The 18,921-nt window shown below is 48.1% G+C and overlaps 1 protein-coding gene across 1 annotated transcript in view; it reads left to right on the top strand.

The window, feature by feature from the left end:
• IQGAP3 (IQ motif containing GTPase activating protein 3) overlaps window positions 1-18,921 on the top strand; it is a 44,857-nt gene continuing 25,936 nt past the window's right edge. The window contains exons 1-15 of the mRNA XM_023214061.1: window positions 1-65; window positions 3,364-3,451; window positions 6,268-6,424; window positions 6,710-6,787; window positions 8,113-8,189; window positions 8,966-9,033; window positions 9,124-9,237; window positions 9,478-9,656; window positions 10,125-10,203; window positions 10,787-10,950; window positions 11,742-11,829; window positions 13,860-14,023; window positions 16,139-16,296; window positions 18,403-18,524; window positions 18,629-18,792. Of these exons, the coding sequence (XP_023069829.1) occupies window positions 29-65; window positions 3,364-3,451; window positions 6,268-6,424; window positions 6,710-6,787; window positions 8,113-8,189; window positions 8,966-9,033; window positions 9,124-9,237; window positions 9,478-9,656; window positions 10,125-10,203; window positions 10,787-10,950; window positions 11,742-11,829; window positions 13,860-14,023; window positions 16,139-16,296; window positions 18,403-18,524; window positions 18,629-18,792 (1,737 nt within the window). The 5' untranslated portion in view covers window positions 1-28. The remainder of the gene's footprint in view (window positions 66-3,363; window positions 3,452-6,267; window positions 6,425-6,709; window positions 6,788-8,112; window positions 8,190-8,965; window positions 9,034-9,123; window positions 9,238-9,477; window positions 9,657-10,124; window positions 10,204-10,786; window positions 10,951-11,741; window positions 11,830-13,859; window positions 14,024-16,138; window positions 16,297-18,402; window positions 18,525-18,628; window positions 18,793-18,921) is intronic.

Genomic DNA, 18,921 nt, shown 5'->3' with positions numbered 1-18,921 from the left:
GAGATTCAAACCTGGAAAAAGAAGGAACATGGAGAGGAGAGCAGCGGGCCCAGGCCGGGCAGCGTGTGAGTGCGGGAAGGGTCTGGGAAGGGTCTCGCAGTGGTGCCGCTGGTCGGGGGCTTGGCTGTCCTGGGAGAGATTGGGGCGTGTGTCGGGCGTGGAGCCTGAGGGGCGAGGGCGGTGGGACTGCTCAGTGGGACGGGAGTCCTCAGCCCGGGCGCCGCGGGCCAGAGTGGAACTGTGAGCCCGGGCGCATTGTCTCCCGAAGAATGTGCTTTAAAGCTTACAAGGAATTTTCTCCGTGTTTCCAAGTTCTGGGGTTCCGGAGTCGGGAGAATGTAGGTGGTCCTAATGGCTCCTTAAAATTCAGCAGTTACTGCTGGCTACCATACTTGTCTAGCGCTGCCACGGGACAAGACGCCTCAAGGGATCTGGGGGACTCTTGGACTTTGAGATGCCGCTTTCAGACAATGCCTGTCAAACAGGGGCTGAAATTACCCGGGCAGCTTGTTTGAAATGCAGATTCCTGGGTCCTGTCCCAGAGCTTCAGTTCCAGAAGGTCTGGTTTGGGGCCCATAATCTGCATTTATAACAAGCACTGCTGTGCTTCTTCCCTGACCCCAGGTGATTGTGAGGAAGGTAGTCCCTGGGCCACATTTTCAAAAACACTGTTTTAGAGAGAGAGAGACTGGAGTTGGAAGGACGGAAGGGGCAGAAAGGTTCTATCTGATATTCTGAATGAAAGGCAAAACCTGCTCCTTCTTCCACCCCTCCCTTCCTCTCTATTAGGATTCAAAAAGCAAAGTCCATGTCCAGTCTTCTGTTAAAGGAAAACTAGTTCCAGACCTGAGAAGGACAGGAAAACCGTTTTTTGGTTTTTTATTTTTTTGGGACAGCGTGTGTATGTACAAAATCCCTCCCATCGCCCACAGTCCTCAGTTCATAACTCTGAGGTGATGTCATTCACTTACTGGTTTATTTTCCATGCTTAACAACCAACACTTGTTCCTTGTACACCCTGTTGGAGGAACTGATGGCTTTCCTGTGGTTGGCCAGTGTTTTCAAATCTGTATTGGGTGGGGGGGGGGGGGTGTGTGTGTGCTCGCGCATGTGTTTTAATTTACTTAACTGCTCATTCAAATAAGCCCTGCCCTTGCCTGAATCATTGCAGAATATGCAATATAAGGAAATAGGATAAAAACCGTGAATGACATAAAGTACTGAGTCAAAGACAGATTGGCCAAGCTCTGCCTTTTTTCAAGCCCTCTGAGTTTATTTTCTTTGTGTGTAGTTTTCTGTTACTCTTTCTGTTTGATTTTGTATCGTGTTTCTCAAGGGAAATAGAGGGGAGAGAAAGGAGAAGGATTAAGGGAGGCTGTAACTAAGGTAAATTATGATTGCTGTCTCACTTGAGGGATTTGCTATTCTTGGATTTGGTTTTTTGTTTTTTTGTTTTTTTGTTTTTTGTTTTTTGTTTTGAGACAGAGTCTCGCTCTGTCGCCGGGGCTGGAGTGCAGTGACCAGATCTCAGCTCACTGCAAGCTCTGCCTCCTGGGTTTACGCCATTCTCCTGCCTCAGCCTCCCGAGTAGCTGGGACTACAGGCGTCCACCACCTCGCCCGGCTAGTTTTTTGTATTTTTTAGTAGAGACGGGGTTTCACCATGTTAGCCAGGATGGTCTCAATCTCCTGACCTCGTGATCCGCCCGTCTCGGCCTCCCAAAGTGCTGGGATTACAGGCTTGAGCCACCGCGCCCGGCCTATTCTTGGATTTGGAAGCAGTACTCTGTATTTTATTTAGCTTGCAGATTCTTTTCCTCCTTGGGTGACCTATACCAAAAAGGATAGTGAAGGTACCTTTGGGATCTTTTAAAATTTTCTTTGTCCTTCCACTTAATCTCAAGTGAGTGGCAAGTTTCCCTCTGTTGGACTGCCTTTCTCCATGTTCTGCCTATTCCTTAAGATCTAGTTCATAGCTAGAATCCTTTGCTTCCTCTGCTGCTTCCATAGATTTTATTCATGGGCCATAATCATACTTATCACATTAGATTAATTTATTTAGATGTTTTTCTCTTCTAATAATAATAATCTTTGGGCGCTGTGGTTTACGCTTGTAATCCCAGCACTTTGGGAGGCCAAGGTGGGAGGATCACTTGAGCCCAGGAGTTCAAGACCAGCCTGGGCAACATGGTGAGACCCAGTCTCAACAAAAAATACAAGAATTAGCCAGACATGGTGGTGCCCTGTTTCAAAAACAAACCCACCAGTAACTCTATTGTCCAGGCTGGAGTGCAGTGGCACGATCATGGTTCACTGCAGCCTAGAAGTCCTGGGCTCAGGTGATCCTCCCACCTCAGCCCTGCCCCGAGTAGCTGGGACTACAGGTGTGCACCATCACTCCAGGCTAATTTTTGAATTTTTTGTCGAGACGAGGTCTCAACATGTCGCCCAGGCTGGTCTCAAACTCCTGGGCTTAAGTGATCCCCTGCCTCAGCGTCCAGAAATTCTGGGATTATAGGCATAAGCCATCATGCAGGCCTTTATCTCTGCATTTCTTAAGAGTAGGGGTCTGCTAGTCCAGTGCCTGGCATAAAGGAGGTATTGATGAATGAATAAATGAGTGAATGATGAATCCTGGTTGGTTCTATTACCTAACCTCTGAGAGAGTAACCAACAAGGATGACACAGGTCCAGTTCTTGGAGAACTCAGTCTAATTAGGGATAAGAAAAGGAGTTAAGTTTAAAGCCAAGGAAGGCTCTGGATGTCTCAGCTGGGAGGCACTGAGGGAAGTTCCATTAGTAGACTTGAGGAGGAAGAGGACAGGAAGATGGCTACAGAGGAAAGAGAAGTAATGCCTCCAGCACAGGAGGAGGCTGCCTATTAAAGGGTATCCTGGGAAGAGAAGGAGGGACACATGGGAGGTGCTTCAGGTCTCTGAGCAGGGTTGCCTAAACAAGTCCGTTGAGAAGACGCTCAGGCCGGGCGCAGTGGCTCAAGCCTGTAATCTCAGCACTTTGGGAGGCCCAGACGGGCGGATCATGAGGTCAGGAGATTGAGACCATCCTGGCTAACATGGTGAAACCCCGTCTCTACTAAAAATACAAAAAATTTTTTGTATTTTTTTTACCGGGCCTGGTGGTGGACGCCTGTAGTCCCAGCTACTCAGGAGGCTGAGGCAGGAGAATGGCCTGAACCTGGGAGGCGGAGCTTGCAGTGAGCCGAGATCACGCACTGCACTCCAGCCTGGGTGACAGAGTAAGACTCTGTCTCAAAAAAAAAAAAAGACAAAAAAAAAAAAGACACTTCAATGCTAAGACCCCTGTAATGCTCTCTTCATTGACCTTATCCCGTTTAACTCCTCAGATGAACGCCTCACAGCTGAGGAGATGGATGAGCAGAGGCGGCAGAACGTTGCCTATCAGTACCTGTGCCGGCTGGAGGAGGCCAAGCGGTGAGCTGAGTCCAGGAAGATGGACTCTTTTCTGCTCTCCCTTTCCACCACCCCACCCTGGGCATCTGCCCCCAAAGCAAATGCAACAGATGGAGAGTCCGTCCTGTGGGAAAGGGCGAGTTGAAATAACTTTTTAATTTTTTTTTTGAAGCAAATCCCAGTCACATCCTTTTACCCCCTATAAACTGCAATATGTATCTCCAAAATATGTGGACGTTCGCTTATCCAACTAAATTATTTAAATCCTTGGAAGATCAATACCCAGCCCATTTTCAAATTTTCCTGCTTGTCTTAAAAAAAAAAAAAAAGAAATCTGTTTTTACAGTTATCTTATTCAAATAAGGATCCAAAAAGTTCACTAAGTATATCTGCTTGTATGTCTTCTTTAATCCAGAGCAGCCCATCTCCTTTTTTCAGTTCATTATATTATTGACTTGCTGAAGAAAACCGGGTCATTTTTCCTAAAGAATATCCTACATTTTGTCTCTATTTCTTTTCTTTCTTTCCTTTTGTTTTTTAGAGATGATTGTCTACTTGCTTTCTTATGTCATTCAGCTTGTTCCTCTGTACCCTGTATTTCCTATAAATGAATGATGGCTTAATTAGATTTAGGTTCAACATTTTTGACAAGCAACATGGCGAAATCCCATCTCTACAAAAAATACAAATACTAGTCAGGCATGGTGGCATGTGCCCATAGTCCCAGCTACTTGGAGGGCTGAGGAAGGAGGATTGCTTGAATCTGGGAGGTCGAGGAGGCAAGTGAGCCAAGATTGCGCCACTGCACTCCATCCTGGGTGACAAAGTGAGACTGTGTCTCCAAAAACAAACAGGAAAACCTGGATGGGCGCTGTGGCTTATGCCTGTAATCCCAGCACTTTGGGAGGCCGAGGCGGGCAAATCACCTGGGACCAGGAGTTTGAGACCTGCCTGGCTGACATGGTGAAATCCTGTCTCTACAAAAAAATACAAAAAATTAGCTGGGCGCAGTGGTGCATGCCTGTAATCCCAGCTACTCAGGAGGCTGAGGCAGAAGAATCGCTTGAACTTAGGAGGCAGAGGTTGCTGTGAGCCAAGATGGTGTCGCCGCACTCCAGCCTGAGTGAAAGAGTGAGACTCTGTCTCAAAAAAACAAAAAAAAGAACCATTTTGACAAGAAGTCTTCATTAGTGTTGGTGGGGTTTTTCCCCCCCACTCAGATCCTTTTACCCCCTATATACTGTAATAGATATATATATAAAAATGTGATATTTAACATATATAAGATATGTGTTCCATATCACGTCTTATAGAAAGAATACAATGTCTGCTTGTTTCACTTTTAGTGATGCTAAATCTGGGAGTTTAGGTGAAACCAACCTGATTTACACGCCATAAAATTTCCCATTAACTTTTCATCTAATGCCTTCATTCATTGTTGGTCTACATCAGAATTTATTATTTTATCAAGGGTGTAAAATGACTATTTTCTAGTTCTGTCATTTCTTCCATATTTACTAGCTGAAATCCTAAAGAACATTCCCTCATCATCTTAGGACTATTTGGTTACTCTAAAAGTCAATCTGTATAGGAAAAACAGGATACATACTTAATTTTTTGCTTTTAATCAATAGGATACTTTTAATTTTCTTAAAGGAAGTCAATAGGATGGGGCAATCAGGAAAAATCAGGTGTCGAAGGCAGGGAAGACATGGAACAATGTATTAACTGGCTCTCTTTTTGGAAACAGGTACTTTCCAATTAGACCCCAATATGTAGGGAAGTTTAGAGATTCCATCTGAGAAGACTTTAATCTCTCCCTCATACAACCACCAGTAATAATAATACTTTACATTTATATTCAAAGTGTTTTCACATTCATTAGCTCATTTGATCCTGGCAGCTGCCCACTGAAGGAAATACAGGTGGCACTATCCTCATTTTGCATATTGTGCAACTGAGGCTCACAGAGGCGAAGTAGGAGAGATGGTTGGAAAGCAGGCCTTCATACTCCAAGAGCTGTGGTCTTTCTGTTCCTTTGTGCTACTCCCCTTCCATCAGCCCCACTACCCTCATCATCATCAAAGCTGGGTTATGAGCCATGTAGATCATTCAGGCAGACATGACCTTTCTGCACCCAGGTTCTCGGAGAACAATCCAGAATGAAAGAAGTGAGCACATTCTGTTTGGTTTAACAGTTAAAGATGTAACTAGGGCCAGGTGCGGTGGCTCATGCCTGTAGTCCCAGCACTTTGGGAGGCTGAGGTGGGTGGATCACTTGAGGTCGGGAGTTTGAGACGAGTCCAACACGGAGAAACCCCGTCTCTACTAAAAATACAAAATTAGCCGGGTGCGGTGGCATGTGCCTGTAATCCCAACTACTCGGGAGGCTGAGGCAGGAGAATCACTTGGACCCAGGAGGTGGAGGTTGCAGTGAGCTGAGATCACGCCACTGCACTCCAGCCTGGGCAACAAGAGCAAGACGCCATCTCAAAAAAAAAAAAAAAAAAAAAGAAAGAAGAAAAGATGTAACTAGACTGAGTGAGAAGCTATGTAACAGTTAAGCCTCATCGAAGATGGACAGGTTCAGGATCTGTCAAGGAAGATTTGCTGGGTGGGTGGGGCTGAGGGTTGGCCAATCCAGATATTTGGGACAGCCTGGGAGAAGGTGGGAACAGGCAGGCAATGCGCAGAGAGGGGAGCTGGAGGTAGGGCAGAACAGTAAGCAGAGGAGGGTCAGGGGCCACTTAAAAGGAGGGGGAGAGGGAAGTTCCTGTTGTTCGAATAAATCACTGTGGTCTGCCAGAGTTTGTGAGAAGGTGCTCTCATGTTCGTAGCTGGATGGAGGCCTGCCTGAAGGAGGAGCTTCCTTCCCCGGTGGAGCTGGAGGAGAGCCTTCGCAATGGAGTGCTGCTGGCCAAGCTGGGCCACTGTTTTGCACCCTCCGTGGTTCCCTTGAAGAAGATCTATGATGTGGAGCAGCTGCGGTACCAGGTGGGAGGATTGGACTCCACCTTCTACCTACTTCCCCTCAAACGATCCCTTCTCCTCAAAGCTTTGAGGGTACAGTGACCATATAACTTATTGTCCAAATCTGGATAAAAGGGAGTGTTATTAATCTATGTTTTTCTGTGCTGGTAAGGATGGAAAATTCACAAGATGTGGTCCTCTGGTTCCCCTCTGCCCATCTCTCCTGAATCGTTAAGCTGTAGTCTGGGCTCTACCCATAGGGAGTGCTGAGAACTGTGGAAATAGATTTTCTTTTTCCTTCCCTTTCAGGCAACTGGCTTACATTTCCGTCACACAGACAACATCAACTTTTGGCTGTCTGCAATAGCCCACATTGGTCTGCCTTCGGTAATACTGGGCCTGAAGATTGGTATTCATCTTTACTCCTTACCAGCCACCCCCCAAAATCCCATGCTTTATCTTCCTGAACCGTTTAGCCCTATTTCCATGTGTCTTCTAAACTAATCTAAGAGAACAGTTCCTTGCAGCTGTGTGTCTTTGAATCAGGTTATCTTTTCTCTGCCTCCTCTTCCCTGTGAATGAAAGGAGGTGAAGTTTCCCTGGCCTGAGTGTCACAGTTCCCATTATGCAGTGGGGGGTGCAGGAGGGCCTGCTATGTCATGCTCGTATTGGCCAGCCCTGTCTCCACCAAATTTCACAGTGTGAAGCAAGGGTATACACCTCCCTAGGTGGTAGACTTTGAGTTAGAAGCCTAGGTCCAAAACCCCAACTGGACACATGATTTCACTCTTTGAACCTCAATTTGTTATTCGTCTGTAAAACGGCGATAGTGAGCCCTGCCTTGTCTACCTTACAATGTTGTCAGGAAGATCACATGGTCTGTGTGAACTCCCTTTGTGAATTGTGAAGAGCTATACAAATGAAGGCATGATAGGATTCTACAATGTATGGTTTCTTTCTGCTTTGTTTTTCTTCACTGTAGAAAGGAACTATAATACAGGAAACAGCGGTAAAGAAAGACACTTTGATGGGAGGCAGAAGCAATAGATGTCATGTGTCTTCAGTGGGACTGGAATACTCTAGGTCTCTAAATTTGGTCTTTTATTGTGAATCTAAATGTAACCAAGATATATTGAGGTTAGGTGGCATTGAGAAGCCATACCTGGTGCCACTCGGTTCTTAGAAGGTCTCTCATTGATCAGAAGCCGCTGGCTTGGAGACAGGGATAACAGCCTGACACTTTTGTGGTCCTTGGCAATATATGCCTCATTGGGCCCTCCATGGGAGTAGGCCAGCTCTCCAGCGTACCACCTCTTTGGCAAGGGTCTAAGGTGAGGCATGCAGGCTCACTGTAGACATCTGGAAGACAGCTGGGCGCTTGTTTTTTTTTTTGTTGTTGTTGTTGTTGTTATTTTTGGAGGATATGGCTTATATCCTGTAGCCTTGATAGCCTTATCTGGTGTTTGGTTAATCCAGGGCACCCTAGGACTATGTGTCTGTGACTGAGCCTTGGCTTAGTATGCATCCCCAGTGCCTTTCTTTTATACCAGGCTGACTTGAAATGGTTGGGGGAGACTGACCTAGATACCCCAGGTAACAAGGGAGCGCACATCTCAGGTTGGAGAGGAAGACCCATGCCTCGGCACCCCCCCTCCATATTTGGTGCTGCTTAAAGGTTCCCAATGGCAGTAACTGACTGGTTTCTCTTCTAGACCTTCTTCCCAGAGACCACAGATATCTATGACAAAAAGAACATGCCCCGGGTAGTCTACTGCATCCATGCTCTCAGGTGAGAAATCTCAAATTTTATCATCCAGGTTCCTCTAGGTGGATGCAACCAACAATCAGCAGCAACAAACTCAGCGAGAAGGATGAAGGGTAGAGCACAGGGAGCCCTGCTCAGGAGAGTGAGCTTTCAGATTTTCAGAGTTGTGTTTAGATTTGTGTGCATGTCTGTGGCACATTTATGTATGGCCTGTGTGAGTGAAGGGGAAGGGCAAGCAGTGTACCAGAGGCAGGAAGGTAGCAGGGTAGGGCCTTCAATGTGTAACTGGGCATAAAGGAATCAGAACAGGACCTATTGAGAGCAACACAGGCAAGCCACTTAGTGTGGATGGTGTAGGCTCTTTGATCCTACTTACAGCCAGCCATCAGCAACCAGTTGGCTAAATCACAGCAAGTGACTGACCGGTTCCTTGTGTTTCTCTTTCTGACTTCATTTCCCATGTCCCTTTGTGCCCCTGTGCCTTAGCTCAGCAGGTATCTGCTTGCTGTGCCCTTCCTGTCCTCTGTCTCCATTGAGTGACCTGCTACTGCAATGTGGCCTTATCTGTGAAGCCTTCCTAATCCCTCAGACCCCCAACACCATCTTATTTACCTTCTGCAGCACTTTCCTTGGGCTGATTTATGGTCATATTTCTTTATGTGGGTTGGGGATGACTTGAGGGCAGGTGCTGAGTGGTCTTCATCTCTAGGTCCCCATAGTATCTCCTTCAAACCCATCGTGGGCAGAGTGTCAAAATGAATAGGCCCCAGTGCCTTCCAATGCCTTCCAATTTTTCCTAGTCTATTCCTCTTCCGGCTGGGATTGGCCCCTCAGATACATGATCTATACGGGAAAGTGAAATTCACAGGTAAGCCTAGCTCCTTCCCCTACCACCACATCCTGGGCAGGGTCTTGGGGGTTCTGGACCTGATGAAGGGCACCTGTGGCATCATTGCAGCTGAGGAACTCAGCAACATGGCATCCGAACTGGCCAAATATGGCCTCCAGCTGCCTGCCTTCAGCAAGATCGGGGGCATCCTGGCCAATGAGCTATCGGTGGATGAGGCTGCCGGTAAGGACTAGGCTCTGCCCTGCCAGGAGTAGAGTCAGTGGGTATGGGAGGGCTCCAAGCCTCATAGCCATTGGATGGATTCTGGCCAGCTCTCGTCCACAGATAGGGCCATAAGGCTACCTGGTTTGCCTGGCCCCTGAGGGTGGGAAAAAGGATGACGTTAGAGTGGCCTGCTACTGGTTGCGCTCCAGTCTGGGGTTCACTCTGGCCTCCTGACCTTGTTTCCATGCCCCCTCCCAGTCCATGCAGCTGTTCTTGCCATCAATGAAGCAGTGGAGCGAGGGGTGGTGGAGGACACCCTGGCTGCCTTGCAGAATCCCAGTGCTCTTCTGGAGAATCTCCGAGAGCCTCTGGCAGCCATCTACCAGGAGATGCTGGCCCAGGCCAAGATGGAGAAGGCAGCCAATGCCAGGAACCATGTAAGGAGTAGTCTTGGGTTGCAGGGATCGAAAAGTTGAGTGGCTGGAAAGTCTTGAGTGAAACCAGGACTCCTGTCTGTCATGTCTCTAGGATCCAAAATTGCTTCTTTGAGAAACCATAACTTGTCAGTGATTTTAGAGAAATAGGAAAGGAACTTGGAAGAATGATGAGAATTCAGAAAAGAAGAGTGGAGAAGAGGTTCTTGGGGGATGATCTTCAGGGAAGCCTGAGAAGGGCACTGGAATGTAGAACAGAATGAGATTGGACTGGAGGTTCCAAAGGTTGGTTTGGCTTAAATGTGTCAGTGCCAGGTGTTTAGACCCCACAATTTTCTGAATTCTGAGCAGACTGACCTTTGGCCTTGGGAAGGTCCCCAGAAGAAGAAATAAGTGTAGCCAGGGAGGGAAGAGCAGGACAAGAAGATTGAATTGGGTTTCGCAGATTCCCTCTCAATGGAGTTTTTGCAGGATGAAAGAGAAAGCCAGGACATCTATGACCACTACCTAACTCAGGCTGAAATCCAGGGCAATATCAACCATGTCAACGGTAAGAGAGATCAGGCAGGAGTGGTTTGGGGGTGCCCTCAGGGTAAGCCCCTGCACTGGGAGGTTGGGGGATAGCTTTTCTCAAGCCAGAAAGCCCTGTGGTCTTACTTGGGCCAACTCTTGCCTCTGGGAAAGATCAGAGTCCAAGGAGTATGTGCACTGCTTTGTGGCCATCAGTGTCTAGAGAAGTAGTCCGTGTCCGGGAAGTTTCTGTCTGACTGGAGAACCACAGAGAGGAGCAGCTCTTGATGCTCGGGGGAGGTTGAACTGGGGTCCTTCGAGAAGAGCAGTGTGGATAATACATGAGGAAGGGGGATCTGGGTAGGAGCTGTGTGAAGGCTCAGGATGGGTAGGCATTTGCCTGTTTGGGTGAGGATATCCCTGGGGTTTGGGGTGGTGAAGTGAGAAGGCTGTGAAGACCAAGCTGAAGAATCTGGGCTGAACCAAATGGGCCCAGGAACCAAGGGGGAAAGGGTGGGGTAACTCCAGGCAGGCAAGAAGGGGGCAGATTCCTGGGGCTGGACTAGGGGATTATGAGAGGTGGCTTTCTCACACTGTCTGTTATGGAGTCTCTTTATTTTCAGTCCATGGGGCTCTAGAAGTTGTTGATGACGCCCTGGAAAGACAGAGCCCTGAAGCCTTGCTCAAGGCCCTTCAAGACCCTGCCCTGGCCCTGCGAGGGGTGAGGAGAGACTTTGCTGTCTGGTACCTGGAGCAATTGAGCTCAGATAGAGAGCAGAAGGCACAGGTTAGCCTCTGTCTGTTACCTACCACCCCCTCTATGTGACTGTAGAATGGGAGAGGGCCTCTTACTTAGGGATCACCACTGTTGGTCCTTTGTATTCTGTAAGTGCTGACTGCATGTTTAAATGGTTAAATCACCCCAAGGCCTAGTAGACCAGACTGATCAGCTTCTGTCCCTGAGAGTCCCCCAGACTGACCAGGAGGAACCCAAGGACAGTCCCATAGGCAGTAATGTGCTCCCCCATTGCTGAACTGGTGCCTCCACTTAGCAATCTTGTTTTTAACGCAGTTGACTTTTCCGCCGACACTATTTGTGTTGTTTATGTTGTTATTTTACATGCTTGCTGAGCAAGAAAGTTTAAAGATGAGTTAATAGGGCTGGGCACCATGGCTCACGCCTGTAATCCCAGCACTGTGGGAGGCTGACGCAGGTGGATCACTTGAGGTCAAGTCTTTGAGACCAGCCTGGCCAATATGGTAAACCTGTCTCTACTGAAAATACAAAAATCAGCCTGTGTGGTGGCACGTGCCTGTAATCCCCGCTACTCGGGAGGCTGAGGCAGAGAATCGCTTGAACCCAGGAGGCGGAGGTTGCAGTGATTCGAGATTGTGCCACTGCACTCCAGCCTGGGCGACAGAGCAAGGGTTAATAAGGATGAGTGAGCCAGCCTAAAGGGGAGAGGTAGGATTGAGGTTAGGTGGCTGGGTAGACCTGGGAGCTCATGCTGGCAGCTTGTAAAGCATGGTCTTGGCCCCAGAAGGGCTCCATTCTACTGTATCTCTTCCCTCTCTTAGGAGCTGGGCCTGGTGGAGCTTCTGGAAAAGGAGGAAGTCCAGGCTGGTGTGGCTGCAGCCAACACAAAGGGTGACCAGGAACAAGCCAGTAAGTCATCTCCAGGTCTGAGGACTGCTCTGTGCATATCTCTGGCTCTTAGAAGAGTATCCCACATCTTTGATGGCTTCTGTGTTGGGCAGTGCACACTGCTGCTGCTTCCAGCCTGGCTAGGGACTTCTCCCCTCACATAGTCTGCTGTATTCCTGCTGCCTGGGGGGACACTACAGATAAGTTCATTAAGAACTTAGAGATAATGACATGGCAATACTGCACTGGGTTGGTCTCCTGGGGCAGGCAGTTTTCTTCCAGGTAGTTTACCTATAATTTTGAGTTTCAACCTGCTTGAATTCCTTTGGCTTCTGAAATGGAGTAATTTTCCAGAATATGAGCAAGAAGCTCATCTTCTAACTCTGTTTCCCTTAAAAACATTATATACAAATTATAATTCTTTTTTATTTGTTTTTGCTTTTGTTTGAGACAGAGGCTCACTCTACTGCCCAGACTGGAGTGTAGTGTGGCACAATCTCAGCTCACTGCAACCTCCACCTCCTGGGTTCAAATGATTCTCTTGCCTCAGCCTCCTGAGTAGCTGGATTGATAGGCATCTGCCACCACGGCAGGCTAATTTTTGTATTTTTAGTAGAGGTGGGGTTATTTGTGTTGGCCAGATGGGTCTCAAACTCCTGGCCTCAACTGATCTGCCTACCTTGGCCTCCCAAAGTGCTGGAATTACAGGCATGAGTCACGGGGCCCGGCCACAAATATAATTATTTATTACAAGAATGCGAGTTTGTAATTGTCTTCCTCCAAGAGATCTATCTACACTGCAAGTATGAAGAGAAACAGTGCTGAGGCAAAATGCAGTAGCCTGTGGACACTAGACCTGTTACAGTTGCTTGCCTTAGTCTGGACTTGCTGTCAGGTTTAGAGGTTGCTCAGTAACCATTTACCTTCGTCTAACAGAGCTTTCCAACATTCACTAGCTTTCAGTAGCCCCCAGGCCATTCCTGACTGGCTGCTTTCCTAATCTGCTCAGTTCATTCCCGATTGCCGATTACCGCTACCAGAGTAATCTCTGAAGCACAGATCTGATCGTATCTCCCTTGTTGAACATCTTCAGACCTTTATGGGTTCTTGCATTATTTAGCCCACACTTTAGTCCTGTCTGTTTGTCCTGGCAGATAAGACCTTTCCAGAGTTCTTCGCCAGCTCTTCTGTTCACATTCCACCCAGTTCAGCCTAGCAAACTGTCTATTCTCCCTAGATTGCCCTCCAGCCTTTCCCATCACCGGCCTCTGGTCCTTTGGGTTACATTTCTCCCGCATTCTCACCTGTTGATAAGCAGGTGAAAACATTCTCCAGAGCTGTCTCCAAGGCTGCCTCCTCTGTGAAGTCTTCCTGCTCTCCCAGCCAGAATCCCTCCTCCCCTGCTCTGCCATAGCATTGTGTGGGGGTGGGGGGAGGTGGACTTCTAACATGACATTGACAGCAGTGCACTGTAGGTACTTTGGTATCCTTAGCTCTTCCCAGTAGATTGTGCTCTCTTTGATGCCAGTGCCCCTATCTGCTTGGCATTTTATTAGCCACGGAGTTTGTAAACTCAGACTACGTTGAGGCACCACAGCCCCTTTTAAGCTTACTGCTGCCCTTTGCAGCAAACGGCTCCACCTAGGAACTGGTTCCTTATTTCTCTGTGCTATCATCAAGCCTTGGTCCCTAGAGCCCCCTGACTAACCTCATCTTAGTTACGCTCCATAGCCACCTGTCAATCTTGTGCTCACCACCTTAGGAACTCACCCTCTGCCATGACAGCCACTGTGTGTTACATGCTGAGCTACTCAATTTCAAGGCCTGACAAATTGCTTCTTACAGAGCCTCTTCTTAAAGGGACCCAGCCCCTTTTCTTCCTGAACATTTAGAAAGGCATTTTAAACCTAGCAGAAAACCTCACAGGTTTTTGAGAGCAGTTACAAAGCAATTTCCCCACCAAGATTCCCCAGCAGAGCCTAGTTGGTCAGGAGAGTGGAGAAGCCACTGAATGCCCAGCCTGTACAACCTGTTGCTCTCCTCCCTTACAGTGTTCCATGCTGTGCAGCGGATCAACAAAGCCATCCAGAGGGGAGTGGTGGCTGACACTGTGAAGGAGCTGATGTGCCCTGAGGCCCAGCTGCCTCCAGTGTACCCTGTTGCGTCAGCTATGTACCAGCAGGAGCTGGCAGTGCTCCAGCGGCAGCAGCAGGGGGTAAGCCCCAGAAATGTGGGTCTAGCTCTGCGGCCCCCAAGTAGCTGGAGGGATCAGGACAGGCAGCCCAGGCCACCCTCTTGTGAGTGCAATATGAGATGCTGGCACGAGATTAGGATGGGGAAAGAGCTATCATCCCTGCCTTACTGAGCATATTTTAATAGCCATTACCTTGAGCAAACACTGCTTTACATACTCACTTAATCCTTAAAAAGACCCTATGAGGGAGACATTCTGTTTTAGAGATGGGGAAGCTGAGATGCAGAGGTTAAGTCACTTGCCCAACACAGCTGTGAGTGCCAGTGCTGGGAGTGGATGCAGGGGCCCATGCTTTGAACCACTTCGCTGTCCCACCTCGTCCCAGTCCATACCTCTTCTCTGACAGTGAAGCGACAGGGCCCTCACTTAGGGACTTTCAGTCTGTCGGAGGGGTTAGAATACACCTGAGGGTCCAAAGAGAGACACAGGGAGAGAAGAGCAGATGACATAGGTGGAAGAAGTCTTCAGACCAAGGAAATGGAGGAAGCAGAGCTGGAAAAGCTTCCTGGAAGAGAATCAATAGAGAACTACACCCACAGCAGGTGTTTATAGAGCGTCTACTCCCAGCATGACTTGGATACAGGCACAGCCCTCAGGAAAGGCACAGTTCAACATAGGAATGACTATGACAAGGAAGCATAAAATAAGTACTAAGAAGTAAAGCATTGTGACTAAAGTTGTGGACTTTTGAGCTGGGCTGTGTGAGTTCAAATCTGGCTCTGCTAGTTCTTAGCTATGTGACATTGGGCAAGTTAATTACTTTCTCTGCTGCTCAATTTCTTTGAATATAAAATGTGAACAATAATATGTTTACCTCAGGCTATAGGATTAAATGAGGTAACATATTTGCTTAGAGAAGAACCTGGAAAGTAAGCTTTAGCTATTAATATTATTGTTGTTGATGTTCACAACATTCTGTTAGGAGAAGATAGGAAGGGGGCTGGACATGGGGGTTCATGCCTATAATACCGGCACTTTGGGAGGTCCAGGCAGGCAGATCACTTGAGACCAGGAATTCAAGACCAGCCTGGCCAACATGGTGAAACCCCATCTCTACTAAAAATACAAAAATTAGCCAGGTGTGGTGATGGCACATGCCTGTAATCCCAGCTACTCCAGAGGCTGAGGCTCAGAGATCTCTTGAACCCGGGAGAGCCAAGATTGTGTCACTGCACTCCAACCTGGGCCACAGAGCGATACTCTATCGCAAAAAAAAAGAGAAGAAAATAGGAAGGGTGCTCTAGACAGAGGGCACAGCATAAGCAGATGTTTGAAAAGGAGAAGAAGGCAGGGCAGGGAAATGGGGCCAGGGCTTTTTGGGTGTGTGGTGCAGTGCAGTGTGGAGGCGACCACTCCATTTTTATCTCTGTATACCCAGAGCCTAGTACAGTTCAATTTTTTTAAATTTTATTTTAAGACAGGGTCTGACTCTGTCACCCAGGCTAGAGTGCACTGGCGTGATCTCGGCTCATTGCAACCTCCACCTCCTGGGTTTAAGCGATCCTCCTGCCTCAGTCTCCTGAGTAGCTGGGACAACAGGTACGCGCCACCATGCTCAGCTAATTTTTGTATTTTTAGTAGAGACAAGATTTTGCCATGTAGGCCAGGCTGGTCTCAAACTCCTGAGCTCAAGCGATCTGCCCACCTTGGCCTCCAAAGTGCTAGGATTACAGACATGAACCACTGCACCCGGCTAATACAGTTCTTGATGTGCAGTAGGGACCAATGGGAGCTGGTAGAGCTTACTTGTTAAGTGTGGGCTTTGAAATCAGGCAGCTCATTTTGACTTACATTATTGGTTGTGGGCTCATCTGTGAAATGGGGATATTAATGATACTATGGTTCTATTGTCGGCTTATTATGAAAATTAAATGATATTGTGTGAAGTACTTATAATTGAGCACATAGTAAGTATTCTCAAGCGTTTCGTATGATGATTATTAGTGAATGAATCAGGGCACTGGGGTTTTGGGATAGAGACTCTGGGATATTTGAGAACCTTAGGGGCAGGATAGTGAATAGGCCTTTAGACCTTTCACCTGCCCACTTGGGAATTGGCCCCCCCACCCATTGTAGGAGCTTGGCCAGGAGGAGCTCTTCGTGGCTGTGGAGATGCTCTCAGCTGTGGTCCTGATTAACCGGGCCCTGGAGGCCCAGGATGCCAGTGGCTTCTGGAGCAGCCTGGTGAACCCTGCCACAGGCCTGGCAGAGGTGGAAGGAGAAAATGCCCAGCGGTGAGAAAGGCTTAGCCACATGTTGGGAGTGAGGGATGGGGGAATGCAGCCAAGACTCAGCAGTCTTCTGTTGGAGACTTGCCTTGTGCATGATGTCCCATTCTTGGGCCCAGGCCCACCCTCTGGGTCTGTTCACAGTTCCTTCGCCTGTGTTTCTTCCTGGGAGTGGATGGGGTCACAGTCATTCCTCTTTTCTTCATTGATTCATTCTTTCCTAGCAGATGTTTGAGTACTGACCCATGTGCCAGATATTACTCTAGGTGCTGGGGAAACACCAGTGAACAAAACACTTTCTCCTCTTGTCTAACTTACATGCTAGTAGAGGGAGACAGATGATTGGAAAAGAAGATGAGGTGGCCGGGAGCAGAGACTCATGCCTGTAATCCCAGCACTTTGGGAGGCCGAGGCAGGAGGATCACCTGAGGTCGGGAGTTTGAGACCAGCCTGACCAACATGGAGAAACCCCATCTCTATTAAAAATACAAAATTAGCTGGGCGTGGTAGTACATGCCTGTAATCCTAGCTACTCTGGAAGCTGAGGTAGGAGAATCACTTGAACTCGGGAGGCAGAGGTTGTGTTGAGCCGAGATTACACCATTGCACTCCAGCCCGGGCAACAGGAGCGACACTCCGTCTCAAAAAAAAAAAGAAAGAAAGAAAGAAAGAAAAGAAAAGAAGAAGAGGCATGAGAAAAATAAAATAAAATAGGGCAAAGTGGTAACGGGTAGAGACATAGTAGGGACGGTTTTTCTGTTTTACATAATGTAGTTATGCAAAGCCTCTTTGCTGAGGAGGTCATTTTGAAAGAGACCTAAAGGGTATAAATGATTGCCATGAGTCTATCTGGGGCAGAGGCCTTGAGAAAGCAATGTGCATGGTGTGTTCAAAGAACACCAGGAAGCCAGTGTGGTGGAGTGAAGTGAGGAAGAAAGAGGAGTGGGAGATGAAGACCAAGTAGCCGAGGCCTGACCATGTAGGACTCTGGTTTTTACTCTGAGTGAGGAAGGAAGCCATGGGAGGTTTTGAGCCAGGAGGGAGTTGATCTGACCTATTTAATTTTTTTTTTTTTTATTTTTAGAGACAGGGTCTTGCTCTGTTACCCAGGCTGGAGTGCAGCGGTGTAATCACAGCTCAGGGTCTTGCTCTGTCACCCAGGCTGGAGTGTAGTGATGCAATCACGGCTCACTGCATCCTTGAACTCCTGGCTCAAGTGATCTTCCCAACTCAGCCTCCCAAGTAGCTAGGACTATAGGCACATGCCACCATGGCTGGCTATTTTTTAAATTTTTTTGTAGAGATAGGATCTCTCTATGTTGCCCAGGCTAGTCTTGAACTCCTGGGCTCAAACTATCCTCCCATCTTGGCCTCCTAAAGTGTTGGGATTACAGGTGTGAGCCACCATGCCCAGCAATCTGATCTACTTAACAGGATCTTTCTGGCTGCTGTGCTGAGAATTGACTGCAGGGGTACAAGGGGAAAGCAGGGAGACCTGTTAGACAGCTATGGGAGTAATCTAGGCAAGAGATGATGGGGGCTTGGCCTTGAGCGGTAGTGGAGATGGGGAAAAGGAGTCAGATTTTGGATACATTTTGAAAGCAAACTGACAGGATTTGGTCATATAATAGACATGGGGTATAAGAGAGAATGGAATTAGGTATGACTCCAAGATTTGGGGCAAGATGGGAGAGATGGTGGGACACGCAGGTTAAGCAGGGGAATCAGTTCAGATGTGAGCTGTTGGGTTTGAGGTGCTTATTAGACATTCACTTGGAAATCACAAGATGCTGGCTGGGATAAATGAATGGGCTGGAGATGTGCTTTCAGGAGCATATGGTGTTAAAGTCATGAGATTGGGTGAGATCACCTACAGTGTGAGTATGGAGAGAGAAAAGGTCTGGAGACTGAAGACTGGGATGCTTCCATGTTTAGGTGTCAGGGAGGAACCAGCAGGGGTGTCTCAGAAAGAACAGCCTGTGAGGCAAGAAGAGAACTAAAAGAGTGTGGTGTCCTGGAGGTCAAGTGAGAAAAATCGTTCAACTCTTTCCCCTGACTTCTGGCTGATGATTTACATGCTACTCACCTCTCTGCCCTTCACCCCGCTGCCAGTTACTTCGATGCCCTGCTGAAATTGCGACAGGAGCGTGGGATGGGTGAGGACTTCCTGAGCTGGAATGACCTGCAGGCCACTGTGAGCCAGGTCAATGCACAGGCCCAAGAAGAGACTGACCGTGAGTATAGTCTGGAGCTGGGTGGAGATGGCCCAATTTAGGCAGTCCTGTCCCTTAGCCGTAAATCTAGGGACCCCCCACACACCTAGATCTCTGTTTCTTAGGGGTCCTTGCAATCAGCCTCATCAATGAGGCTCTGGACAAAGGCAGCCCTGAGAAGACTCTGTCTGCCCTACTGCTTCCTGCAGCTGGCCTCGATGATGTCAGCCTCCCTGTCGCCCCTCGGTACCATCTCCTCCTTGTGGCAGCCAAAAGGCAGAAGGCCCAGGTGAAGTTAGGGCTGGTCATCAGAGCAGGAAGAACATTCTCTGTGGGTTGCACTGTACCCAGTCTGGCAGAGCTCTATTCTGATGGACACAATGGCTTCTGGGTGGGGTCGGGGGGTGTTCCAATCTGG

This window comes from Piliocolobus tephrosceles, chromosome 1 (assembly GCF_002776525.5).
Source record: "Piliocolobus tephrosceles isolate RC106 chromosome 1, ASM277652v3, whole genome shotgun sequence".
Classification (NCBI taxonomy): domain Eukaryota; kingdom Metazoa; phylum Chordata; class Mammalia; order Primates; family Cercopithecidae; genus Piliocolobus; species Piliocolobus tephrosceles.
Note: the sequence above shows the minus strand (reverse complement) of the source record. Positions and strands in the feature narration are given on the sequence as shown.